Source organism: Passer domesticus, chromosome Z (assembly GCF_036417665.1).
Source record: "Passer domesticus isolate bPasDom1 chromosome Z, bPasDom1.hap1, whole genome shotgun sequence".
In the NCBI taxonomy this organism is placed as follows: domain Eukaryota; kingdom Metazoa; phylum Chordata; class Aves; order Passeriformes; family Passeridae; genus Passer; species Passer domesticus.
In genome coordinates, this window is record NC_087512.1 from 30,324,098 (window position 1) to 30,337,500 (window position 13,403).

At 36.8% G+C, this 13,403-nt stretch overlaps 1 protein-coding gene across 27 annotated transcripts in view; it reads right to left on the bottom strand.

Annotated features, from left to right (window-relative positions):
• The window catches only part of PTPRD (protein tyrosine phosphatase receptor type D), a 1,155,490-nt gene that overhangs the window by 134,517 nt on the left and 1,007,570 nt on the right, over positions 1-13,403 (bottom strand). For 16 of the 27 annotated variants that reach the window (XM_064404736.1, XM_064404735.1, XM_064404734.1 and 13 more), the window contains one exon: positions 2,642-2,830. In XM_064404736.1, the coding sequence (XP_064260806.1) occupies positions 2,642-2,830 (189 nt within the window). Of the gene's footprint in view, positions 1-634; positions 653-2,641; positions 2,831-13,403 lie in introns of all 27 variants that reach the window. The other 11 variants (XM_064404730.1, XM_064404729.1, XM_064404742.1 and 8 more) reach the window with 1 other exon arrangement.

Sequence of the window (13,403 nt, forward strand, 5' to 3'; positions counted from 1 at the left end):
ACAAAACCAAAAACCTTTTATGAAAGATAAGACAAAAAGAAGATAGTCCATGTTGTCTTCTGCATGTCTGCTACTGTTCTCCAGACCATCTTGGCTTTGGTCCAGGAAAAGAACAGCTAAGGAAGAAAAAAAATGATCTTTTTTTGCTCCAGTTGGACAAAAAAAAAAAGAGGAAGGAAAAAAAAGAAGAAAAAAAAGAAGAAAAAGAAAAAAGAAGAAAAAGAAGAAGAAGAAAAAGGAGAAGAAGAAGAAGAAAAAGAAAAAAGAGGGACAAATGGTACGCTGTGACTGGGCTATGGCCAGGAGATCTGGATATGCTTTCTTTGAAGCATATCACAATTCTTTTTTTTTTTTTTTTAAGTTTATTTTTTTTTAATGAACAAATGAAAAGGGGAAAGGAAAAGGTAATGAGAAGAAAGAAAGGTCACAATATGAAAGTCACTGATCATAACCAAACAGGACAAAGGAAAAAGAAAATCAGATGATGGACATTTCCATGGGTTTTATTTTGTTTTGTTTTATCCTTATGGAAAACAAAACAAAACAAAACCAAAAACAGGACAAAGATGAGAGGGATGAAAGGACAGAAAGAATGAGTAAGATCATTCTGTGAACGTTAGTTCAGCACTCTTACCTCTTATTGGTGTACCACCTGGGTGGATAATATGAATGCAAATAAGATTAGAAAGAAGAAGCATTAGTACGAGAAGAAGGAGGCTAGGGCTTTGGAAGAAGAATCAAATTAGATTTACAGAATTAAATAAGGTCTTAAGAGAAACTTGAATTACTATACTGTTAAAACAGGAATATATTAGATAGTATTATCAGGTTATAAAAGCAAGTTGCATTGTACCACAAAGGGCAAAAAGGCTATAATTGGCTGCACTGCCATTCTCAGAGTAGCATCTGAGTTCTTAGACGTTCGGTTATATAGGGTTAGAAATGTATCAAATATGCCTCAAATACTTAAAGGAAACTTTACAAAACTGTACTTATGACATATTTTAGGAAAATATTGAAAATTCTATTTAAATATATATATATATATATAGATCTATATATATATAAAAAGAGGATATACTGAACTCTATCTCAAAGCAAACACTGTAGTTTAGGCTGGATTATGGCATTTACTGTTCTAGAACTATGTGATACATGTGTACTGTTTCTTTTAGGTGTTGCTATGACTGATAAGACAACATTTCTGTGGAGGTGTGCGTGTGCGCCACTATAGGGGTCTGGTGACTACACTGACTGTTAGTAAAATGCATGCCATGCATTTTAAGAATAATAATACTAATCATATAATAATTATCATAATCATAATCATAATATTCTGAATATGGAAATTAGTGGGGGTGAAGTGCGCTTCAGAACTAAGCACTTACCAATAGATTCTGGAGATTTAAATACGGAGAGAAGAAAGACAGCATAAAAATATTATTATATTCCTTATAATTTGGTACAAAGTTTTCAGTTAAAGCTTTATATACTAAATCATCTATGTCACATGTGAAAAAATCTTAATTTACATTAACAGAAGGTTAATTTACACAGTTCTGCTGACAACAAGCAAAAAGTAGGTTAACAAGACGATTTAACATCACAGGACAGGTCAAAAGCTGAGAATTCTGGGAAGACACGTGATTAAACAACTTAGATTCTACAACGATATCTACTACAATTGTCGAAGAAAAATGCTCATTATATCCCAGTGATCAGTGATCTGATCTTATTTTGGGATAAGCGTTAAACTCGATAAATTTAGAGATTTGTTTGTCTGTTTCTTGTTTTGTTTTGTTTTTAATCTAAAGAGAGCAAAAGAATAAACTAAGGCAGGAGGAGAGTGAGAGAACTGCTAGGGAGGTGCAAGGGGCAAAGAGAGAGAGAGAGCAGCAAAAGCTGGAATCTACACCAAAAGCAGACTTCTGTAGATCCAGAAAATATAGGATTCATAAAGCTTTAGCGTGGACGCACACTACTGTGGCTAAATGTGTTGGAAAAATGCTCAGCCAGCAAAAAACCCCCAACTTTGCTCCATAGATTTCCCAAAGATTTCATTTCCTTTTTTTTTTTTCCAGGTATAAATCTGCATGGGAAGAAGTACTGTGCTTTATGTATTTGTGAGAGGAAGAAGATGTGTCCAAACTGGCTAATCTTTGGTGAAGTCAAATGTGGAAAAGACAGCAATAAACACATTTTAGATTTTAATTGAAGTGTCTAATGCAGGTTTTGATTTTGATGAATATAACCATTGGTACTCCTTGCAATTTCTGAATGAAGTCCAATGTTGAAATAAATTTGTTAAAAAAATTAAAAGGAAAGAAGAAAGAAAGAGGAGAAAATGGATCCATCAAGTACTGCAAAAAGCAGTAAAGAAAAAAATTATCAAAAAATACAGTCACAGCAGTGAGCAATGTGGAATAAACAGAAGCTGCAAAACACATAGAGACAGACTCTATAGAAAGCTATGACAACATCACAGACATGGACAACACACTTAGTAACACAGAAAAGGAGAGGGGAAAGAGAAATTATTACCTATAAATAAAATTTTTTTAAAAAAGGAAGAGAAAGAAAAGAAAGAAAAAGTGAGAGAGAACAACTCTGGGCGTCAGTGGAAACAGTAACAAGACCCTACCTGAGCGTAGCTGCTTGATGCGGCCATTGTTGTTGCTTGTGTCAACAGGTAAGAAATCTTTGAACCAAGTTATTTCAGGATCAGGATTGCCACTGGCTGCACATAACATGGTAGCTGTACGAGTTCGTTCAACCACCTTCAGCTGTGGGCCCATATCAATGGTTGGAAAACCTCGAGGAATTTGATCCTCTGAAAAAGAAATTTATAAAGACTCAATAAAAAGAAATTTATTTATTTATGACTTGAGGGATTTCGTGTCAGTTGTGCAGTGCTGCATGAAACCCCAATCATCATCCTGCTTAACATTCAGTGATCACCCAATTATTTTTAAACAACAAACAACTGAACAAAATGCTGATACGAAAGAAAAAGTTTATTAAAAATAGCTATAAACTTTATAATTATAAAATCAGATGAGATACACTACCTAGCATGCAATCATTGGAATCATACTATGGTACCATACCACACTGATGTTGCCCTTCTTGCAGGAGCCCTTACTATTTTATGTGAAATATCAAGTTACCATTATCAAATCTACCAACATTAAGGAAAACTCCTCTTTATACCAGAGAAGTACATAAGGAAGAATCATCATGCAGTGTAAGATCTGGTCACTAACTCAGAAGACCTAAGTTATGTTTCTTGCTTCTATCATTGTTCCTTATCTGCTGTTGCTCAGCATCTATTGCCCCTGTGCTTTGATTGTCTGTCTTACAGATGGACTTGATAGTGCTTTACTGCTACAGGGGAGTGCTGTGAAAATGAATACATTATATGACTGCAAAACACTGAGAATTTCTAAACATTGGACCTGTGAGGATAGCAAAGTTAAAACGGCATGATACAATGATATTGAATAGAAACAGTGTCTACTAAAATACTCAGATACAGCAAAAAATCCTCATGTTAGTGTGGTTAATATAATATTAAAAAATATTGTACAAGAGTAATTGGCCTTCATAATGTGACAACTGCTAGCAAGTAACACTGAAAGCACAGTAGGATCAGGAAATGTCTCAGAAATCAAGTTTGCCTAGCTAAAATAACCTGTTTGAAATATGCAATCTTGCTTCTCATTTCCACTGCAATGGCAAAAATATTTTTATTGCAAAATAATATTAATTCCATTAAAAATGAAAATCAAAAATAATCAAAGAAAGAGGATCGACACTAACTATAAGCCACATCTTATTTAATGTCTTGACTAATCATTACTGACAAGCAATTATTTAGGGAATAAAACAAACAGGAGAAATTGTTCAACATTAACTCTCTTTAGTTAAGAAGTGTCATATCTTCAAAGGTGTCAGATAAGTCTTCAGACTTTTCTAAAAGAGTGTATAGCAAGCAAACACAGCCTACAGATCTTTCTAGTTCCTGGGGTGTGATGTTGCTCATGAGCTACTTAACTGCTTGCAACACAACTGCACATAGAAAACAGAATGGTTTAGGACCTTAAACAAAATCTACATTCAAGCCCTCTGCCAAGGACAGAAATCTCTTCCACTAGACCAAATTACTCAGTGATAGATCCAGCCTGGTCTTGTACATTTTCAGAGATGGGGATCCACATCTGAAACACATTTCAGTGCCTCACCACCCTCAGAGAAAGCTCTTCTTCTTAAGGTCTAATCAAAATCTACCTTCCTTTAACTTAGGGCAAATCCCTATTTCCTATCCCTTTTGAAAAGCTCCTCTCCAGCCGTCTTGTAGCCCCCCCACTTTAGTTACTGGGAAGCATAACAAGGTCTCCAGAGCTTTTTCCCTTCTTGGCTGAACAGTCCCAGTTCTCTCAGCTTTTCTTTGTAGAAGAGGTATTTCAGACCTCTCATAAACTTTTGGCTATCTACTGGACCCATTCTAACTAATCAAAGTCTTTCTTGTGTTGGAGGTTCCAGAGCTGGACACAATACTCCAGCGGGGAGTCCCACAACAAAAGAATAGAAGGGTATAAGCATATCCCTTGACCTCCTGGACGTCTCTTTTGATGCAGCCCAGGATAAGGTGCGCTTTCTGAGCTGTGAGTGTAGATCGCAGGGTCATACCAAACTTTACATCCACAAACATCCTGTCTTCCTTCCCAGAGTAAGCCTCAATCCATTTTCTACTAAGTCTGTGTTGTTATTTGGAATGACCCCCAACACAGGTACAGAACCTTTCACTTGGCCTTGTTGCACTTCCTCAGCTACCACCTCTCAAGCCTGTTAAAGTCAATCCATGTCCTTCAGTATATTGACTCCATCACACAGCTTGGTGTCATTGGCAAATTTGCTAAAGGAGCACTCAATCCCACTGCCCAAAGGTGCCAAGTAGCACCTTGCTAACAAAGGTGCCAAGTAGCACTGGTCCCAATATGAATCCCTGAGGATCCTCAGCTGACTCTAGTTTCTAACTAGATATTGAGCTGTTGACTGCAACTCTAGGAGTGCCATCATCCAGCCAATATTTTATCCACCAAGAGTTCCACCTGCTAAAATTCATGCCTCTTCAGTTTAGAGAGAAGGATGATATTTGGGAGAGTGTCAAATGCTCTGCACAAATCCATATAGATGATTTATGCTGCCCTTCCTTGTTCAACACTGCTGTAATGCAATCCTAGAAGTCCACCAAATTTTTCAGGCATGATTTGCCTTTAGTGAAGCCATGTTGGCTGTTGCCAATCACCTAATTATTTTTAGTGTCTCTTAGCATATTTTCCAGGAGGATCTGTTCCATGACCTCTACAGGCACTGATGTGAGACTGTCTGGCCTGTAGTTCTTTGGTCTTCCTTATCTCCCTTTTTAAAAGTGGGGTCATGTTTTCCCCTTTCCTGTTGGTGGGAACTTCACTGGACTGCCATGAGTTTTCAAATATGATGTGTAGTGGCTGCATTCTTTCATCCCAAAATCATCTTATGACTCTAGTCATAAGAGAGGTTGTTGTGTTTCCATGATGCCAATTAAAGTCATAGAGAGGTGTGCATGCAGGCATCCACACATATCTAGTACCACCCATTCTGCATGTGTTAGCACAAAGGGGTTTTAAGTTGCTCCCCAGTAAAGATGACTTTCTGTCTCGTGTGGCTGGAATGACTTGGTGCTCTGGTGCTGACCTGCATACCTTCTCCTTCTGGCTCAGCCATCTAACTAGTATGTGTGTGATGGCATGTCCCATACCTTATCTCTATTAAACCTGATGATACCTCCCTCCCTTGTCAAATCTAATTTAAACCCCTATCAATAAGCCCTGCCAGCCCGTCACCAAAGAATCTCTTCCCCCTTGGAGAGAGCTGAATCCCGCCTTCATCCAGCAAGATGATGCCACATATATAGGCCATCCCATTATCAAGGAAACCAACATTTTGGTGATGACACTAGTCATGGAACCATGCGGGTCCACGTATTTCTTTCAATGCTAATACCTGCAACTGGGAAGAACAGAGGAGAAATAATCTGCACCAAATTCACCAACAATTCCAGGGCCTTGGTACAGTGAACACAACTGTCCAGAAAGCTTCCATGACTCTTCAGAACTAGGATTTCTACCAATCAGCTGATAAATGTCAAATCATTCACCAGCCACAGGCTCTTCCCAAAAAAAAAGGTCTATTTGATGTCTACTTATAAAAGTCTTTGCTTTGGTATTAGCTGACAAGATTTGACTTGTAACACGGAACAGGATTTTTATGACCTTACCTTTCCTATTTGGCTTATACAGAAAACTAGAGATGCTTTTGCAAATACCTAAGTGTACAACAAAGATAATCTATCTTGGCTGTTAATAGGATGAAGTAGTAAAGAGCCTCCCTTTCTTATTTTTAATAAGGGCAATTAAATTCCATCCATCTGCCTTATGCATGTAATCTCTTTGAATGAATGCTCTTCATGAAATTTTCATAAGAAACACCACAATCTAACATTCAAATACCCAGAACTGTTAAATTTTTGACAGTTGTGGCTTATATCCAACCCAGCTTTCAGGTATCTGGCAATAAACCCAGATATACAACATCAAATAGACCAGGGAAATAATGCAATTTCTAATTGGAGGGATTATCATGGTGGATTTCATTTTTAAGATGTTAATTACTTTTTTCCTCTAAGTTTATTTCATGATTTGTACAACTGTCTTTACACTTTAGTGATACCAAGTATGACAGATCATCAAACACTCTATGAAAGAAAGCTGAGCATCACATTATTGAACAACTGCATCTCAGCCACAGTAAGAGGAAAGTAGCTATTAAAATTTTTTTATATATTGGTATCTCTACAATTTTATGTGAGATGGCCAGAAAAATATTTTTTACTGATTATTAATATGCTCACTAGGTTCTAAACTACAGTATATACTGCTCTTCCTACATAATATTCATTTCCAGTCAATTAGTTTCCAATTCATCAACAATTTAAATCAGACTTGACCTTCTCAAAGCCATTTGGTACTGTCATTTTTGGAGGCCATTAAAGGTCAGACTTTTTTGTCGTTGTGGCTTAGTGACTTATACATGTAATACATATTTTGTTTAGGATGACAGATACAAGTGATTTAGAAACAGGCCACATTCTTTGAATTTGTTATCTGTCTTAAAGGTGCTGAATTTCATTATTGGCATTAAAAGAATGCATTTAGTACTGCACTAGTATAATTTCCAATTGCTGCATGACTCCACAGAAGTTGTCAGTGTATGATGTGAACAATATAGAAAGCAATTACAGAGAGAGGTTACCAGATGAGCCCTTAAGAGATAATGTTAACAAAATTACCTTGCCTTGCTTTGTATCATGGATCTTAGTATTTATCAACTCTCTGTATATTCAATCAGTTTAACATTGCTCACCCAGGGCACACAGAATGGACAACAAACAGAAGCTGGAAGCCACTGAGCTGCCAGAAAGTTGTCACCTCCTTGCCATTACTGAAACTTGGTGGGATGTGACTGGAGTGTGACTATTGATAACTATTGATGGCTACAGGCTCTCCAGAAGAGACAGGTGAGGAAAGAGAGAGGCAGAGGGGCTGCCCTCTACATCAGGAGGTGGACTGAGTGTGAAGAGCTGTCTCTCAAGACCAGCCACAAGCATGTCAAAAGCCTGTGGGTGAGGATCAGCGACCAAAGCAACAAAGGGAACCTTGTGGATGGTTTTAAGTACAGACCCCTAATCAAAGGCACCCTATTGATGAAGCCTTCTTGCTCCAGCTACAGGAGGCATCATGCTCACAGGCTCTTGTCCTGCTGGGACTCCACTTCAACCATCCCAAAATCTGCTGGGAAAGCAGCATAGTAAGCTGCAGGCAAGCCAGGAGACTCTTGGAAAGCATGAGGGATACCTTCTGGAGCAAAGGAACAGACAGCAGCCCTACCAGAGGGGATACAATCCTGGATCTGATGGGCATCAGTGCAAGTGGGCTGATCTTGAACGTCAGGGTTGGAGGAAGTCTGGGCTGCAGTGATCACACATTGCTGGGGGAGTTCGCAGTCCTGAGGGGTATGGGCAGGCAATGAACTAAGTTAGGCCCCTGAACTTTGGGAAAGCAGACTTCCAGCTCTTCAAGGAGATAGCCAGTGAGATCCACTGGAAGACTTCCCTCAGGGAAAAGGGAGTGGAACAGAGGTGGCAGATCTTTAAGGAATTCTTCCACCGAGGGCAAGAGCTGGCAATCCCCAGGAGCATGAAATTGGGCAAGGAAGGCAAGGGAACAGCATGGCTGAGTAGGGAACTGCTGGTCAGACTGAAGGGAAAGAAGGAAATAGACAGGCCATTGAAGCTAGGATTGGTGGTGACCTAAGAAGAGTAGAGAGATGAAGTATGGTTGTATAGGGATGAGGTCAGGAAGGGCTAGGTGAAGCTGGAATTGAACCTGGCAAGGAATTGTTCAAAGTCAGGTTGGATAGGGCTCTGATCAATCTCATCTAGTGGAAGGTATCTGTGTGTATTCTAGAAGGTTTGGAAATAGATGATCTTTAAGATATCTTCCAACATTTTATGATTTTATGATTCTGTGTTCTGTAAACAATGTCCTTACTGCCAGTTTAGCAATTGCTTCCCTTCCAAGAACTTGATTGGAAAAACCACATTAGCCTTTACATTCAGATTTCAATATAAGTAGACTTAAAACAAATGTAATATATATAATTTTACTTGTTGCTGCATTTGTCCTAGAGGTGAGCTTGCCCTCGTAAATGCAACAGCATTTAGAGGCTCAAACTCAGTGTTTTTGTGTGAACAGTAATTTTTATATTGCGGTATCTTGAGCCACAAGTTAAAATTATGCTCTACCAAAAAAAGAAAGCATACTTAACTTTAAGTGGTATTGATAGAAAAAATCATAGCTGTGCCACGACTATATATTACAAACTCTGTTCTGCTCATCACTTAACTCTAGTTCTTCTCATCTTAACAAAAAAAGGTACAATCTCTTTTTAAAATTTTTTTAATGATGTAATTATTTAATGAAAATTTCAGGAATGGAACTTCCCAGGCTATGAAGGTGTACTGTCAAGACTACATATATACAAAAGCTGGACCCAGAGAAAGAAGAGAATTTCCGTACAATGGCTTTGACCCTTAGTGGTAAAACCTGCATGTCTAATATACAACACAGCTAAAGAAAGAGGAAGACAGTCATATTTAGCAAGGATTCATGCCATAGCTTTTTAACATTTTGACTACTTTTTCTGCAAAAGGTTACTTTCAGACCATGCATAGGCCTTGCGGGCAGCAAGAGGAGTGTTAGCTTTTATAAACAGACTGAGTCTTGAACTCTTAAATTTTGCACAGCTACCTTACTGAATTACTCTGGCAATCACAATAATGATTTAACAAGAAAGACTGAATAGTGTGAATAGTTTTCTGAGTTACAGTACAACATGATGATATTACTATGATATGGATATGAATGTGAAGCATCCAAAGCAAATTTTTTATGATTTTGGTTTTGGATTATGGATTATAAAAGCAAGGTAATAGCAGCAGGACTCAAGGTCAGACAGTTGTCAAGAAAACTGCCTAACATGTTTGTTAAGTATTTAATTTCACCTTAACTATTTTTACCATTGAAACATCCACGTTCCATAATATGAATCTGGCATTCATACTCATACGCAGAACAAAATATTAACCTGTAGTTCAATCTCTGTAATCTACCTAAAATACATACTCATAGTACTTGACTATGTCACTTGAAAATTCTGCTTATGTAAACCAATTATTCTTATTGTGCAAATGGAAGGTGGTTCTCTATTCAGAAAGAAAAGAAAGTGAATCTATTTCAAGATTCACTGATAGGTTTGCCACAGGCAAATTTTAGTCATTCTGCAGCTCACAGAATAAAAAGGCACACATGGAGCATTCCCAGAATACATTATAGATACTGAAGATAAACTGCCACAATAAAATTTATTATTTCAAAGAACAGTGTAAATAAAGCTTTTATTTTCACTATTCCAGATGGCAGCAGCATATAATTTGCACTGTTTTGACATCATGACCATATTATTCAAAATCATTCTTCTTCCTTCTGAACTGAATGCAGGATTGAGAACAGTAAAATCAAAGAGACTAGGGGAGGAACTAAGATCACCATTTTGCAGTGAAGTTGGTATTCTGTACTATTATTGAAGAACCATGCATATAAAGGAATTAAAAAATAAAACCAGAGCCAATTCTAATTATACATAAAAATTAAATTGGATTTAAAAGATATAAAGCATCAGAGAAATGCCAGTTAATAAACATTATTCATACTGAAACACATTACAAGGCAAATTTTGGCAAATAGAAGTAATTATGAACACACAATAAATTATTTTGTGGGATCCTTTGTTCGAAGATGCTATAAACAGATGGATACTTAGTGATGCTGCACATCAGTAAAGCAGGGTAATGGCTACACTAGAATAATAAATCTTGGTATCGGTTGGGAGTTCTCTTTAATTTCACACTATTTTAGCACACGAGGAAAGTGAATTAGACATTGATAAGATGATCAGTAAAAATTCAACATAAGAACAGTTGTCCATACCATCCCATCAAAAGCCATGCATTTCAAAGTATCTTCATATACTGAAGAGATGTGCAAAGCACATTTTGATACAAAAGAAAACAAATTTGTTTAGTAGCTCCGTATGCAATTACCCTGCAAATTGCAAAGTAATGTCTATATAACAGAACACAGAGCCACTTAGACTGAATTATCATTTGTATGAATGTTGAAGCAGCAATTTCACATTGCATTAAGTCAGTTAACATTCATTGTTATTAGCATTTAGCTTTAAATAAGTTCTCTGTTTTAACAAATGAGTGCACTGAGCCTTTGAAATTAGATATCTTCTAATAAAGAAAAAGGAATTTGCACCTTTCAGCAGCTCTCAAAATCTGCAAAATTAGACTGCAAGCCTTTCCCAAAGTGACCTATCTCACTCACATGAACAGTGAAATACCTCTCACTCTGCTTTAACAATGACATGACATCTGAACAACAAGAATTAACATTTGCAGATTCATCACTCATATGAAAACACAAGCCTAAAAATAAGGGTTTATTCTCAGATTTGTACACAGGTGTGTCATAGCTTAGAGCAGAGCATATCATCTGAACATCAATATGCCCAAATTAGGTTATGATTAGAATTTTGGATTTCTGTCTGTTCTGTTCATTCGGAATGTAATAGAAACTACAAAAAGCTGTGTCTCAAAAAAAAAAAAAAAAAAGAAGAAAAAGAAAAAAGTAGGGAATCCAAGCATCTCTACCAGATGTCCCTTATCTAACACGAGGACTCAGAGTCCGAGGTAATGAAACAAAGGCAGAGAATGTGGTGGTTTAAGAGCAAGGTATCATATATTTTGGAAAAGAAATGCTAAACCTCTGAAGCAAAGAGGATACAGCATCCCACATATTTTCATATGAAAATATTCACAAGGAAAATACTATAAATTTTGCACTGGTGAATAAAAGACAAGAGGACTGCAAAGGGCGGCAATACGAATTTCCATGATTACCATTTCTGATTTAAGGCTTAGTTTTCAGACAGGGTTAGGATTTATATTACACTAAATCAGGGTTAAATTGGGGCCTGCCAAGAATCAAGATTAGGAAAACAAAAAAGCATGCTTGATCTATCCAGTCAATATTTTTAACATACTACTATTTGTGCTTTTACATTCTCCTCACTTTTATTTAAAACATAAAGGGCAAGGCAGTGCAATGCAGGCAGTCCTTGTTTTACACTTTTTCACATCACATACAGCTTTATGGTGAGGTAAATAGTAAGATGAGCAGCAGGTTCATATGTACACCACAGCACAATTTTCATGTTAGTAGCCTGAATATACTGACTGGTCCAGAACACATAAAAACATTATTTTTATTTTCTTCCTTTCCTTTCTACCCATTAGTACTCAGTGTTAAAGTATTTGTACTAGCAAATACATATAACACTTTCTGTAGCTAGTCACCTCATACTCATTCAGTATAAAGCAATAAATACTAGTAAGTGTAAAGCAATAAATCATTGCAATCAAGTTCCAACATCTCAATTTGAGAATGAGGTAGAAGTATCTTGTTTTCTTCCATTCAAAAGAGCAAGAGAGAAAGAAACAAATAAGAGCAGTCTGTCAAATGAGTTCTCAGACCATACAGTCTGCCTCTCCCTCTTTCCTTGTCATGGCCATTTCTGTTACTGATACACTGCTTTCAAGGAATTGTTTCCTCAATGCCATAATCTTCCCCAATGTTTTTTAATGCAGCCTACACACTCTGTAGCCCAAAATGTCAACAATAAACTATACTAACTGCATTAATGCCACAGCTGCAGAATTTAAGAACCTGACAAAGCAACTCGTCAAAACCATTAACTTTGTTGAAGTACTGTTTTCAAAGGAGAACAACACTATTTTCTGCATTTCTAGTTCAGCATTAAACTTGTACATTTAGAAAGAGAAAGGGGATATTTTCACTTTGGTAAGTGGTTAGATAGATGCTCCAAAGGAGCAGAGACATGGTGGTTTGATGTTCCTACTGTTTAGCTCCCTAAAAGAAAAAAATGAGGAATAAGGGTTATGAAATTGTATTCCTTAAGTTTTAACAAAGGATATTTCATCCAGGATGTTAAAGCCCTTTTGGTGCAGTGAATTAAACCATTAGGTAGTGTCTATGCATTTCAACTGATTTTCTGGTGCCCAGCACAACAATGCACCTGTACAAATGTAACAATTTGAATGTTACTGCATCATTTCAATAGACAGCAAATATAAGTATTTGAAAAAAAAAACAAACCCAAACAACAGAAGTCCTATTACTGCTGAAGAGAGGGGGAAAGAAGAGATATATCGTCAGAACAGAAAACAAACTTTGGAAAAATGCAGTCAAAGAAGGTATCCCTTGAAATTCAGGACTATTCAGTGTTGTACTAATGTTATTTATACAAAATATGAATGTTCTTCTACATCCAATGCTGCATTCATCTTAATTGGTCTGAAGATCAGATCATGCTTATAACATTCATAATGCTTACATGATTACAGATAGGTGACCGTAAAAAAGCAATAGACACAGTAGCTTCCCTTTTTTAAATTTTTTTTTTTTTTATTTGCTTGTTTTATTTTAAGTCTTTCCACCACACGTATCTATCAATTAAGAAATCTCTGGAAGACGTAAGACACAAAACAATGCCTTGTATCATGTACTCCTAATATATATAAGCAAAAGACAGAATACAAAGTACTGGTAGAAGTTAAAACACACAGCATCTTTGAAACTGTATGAACCTTTAACAAA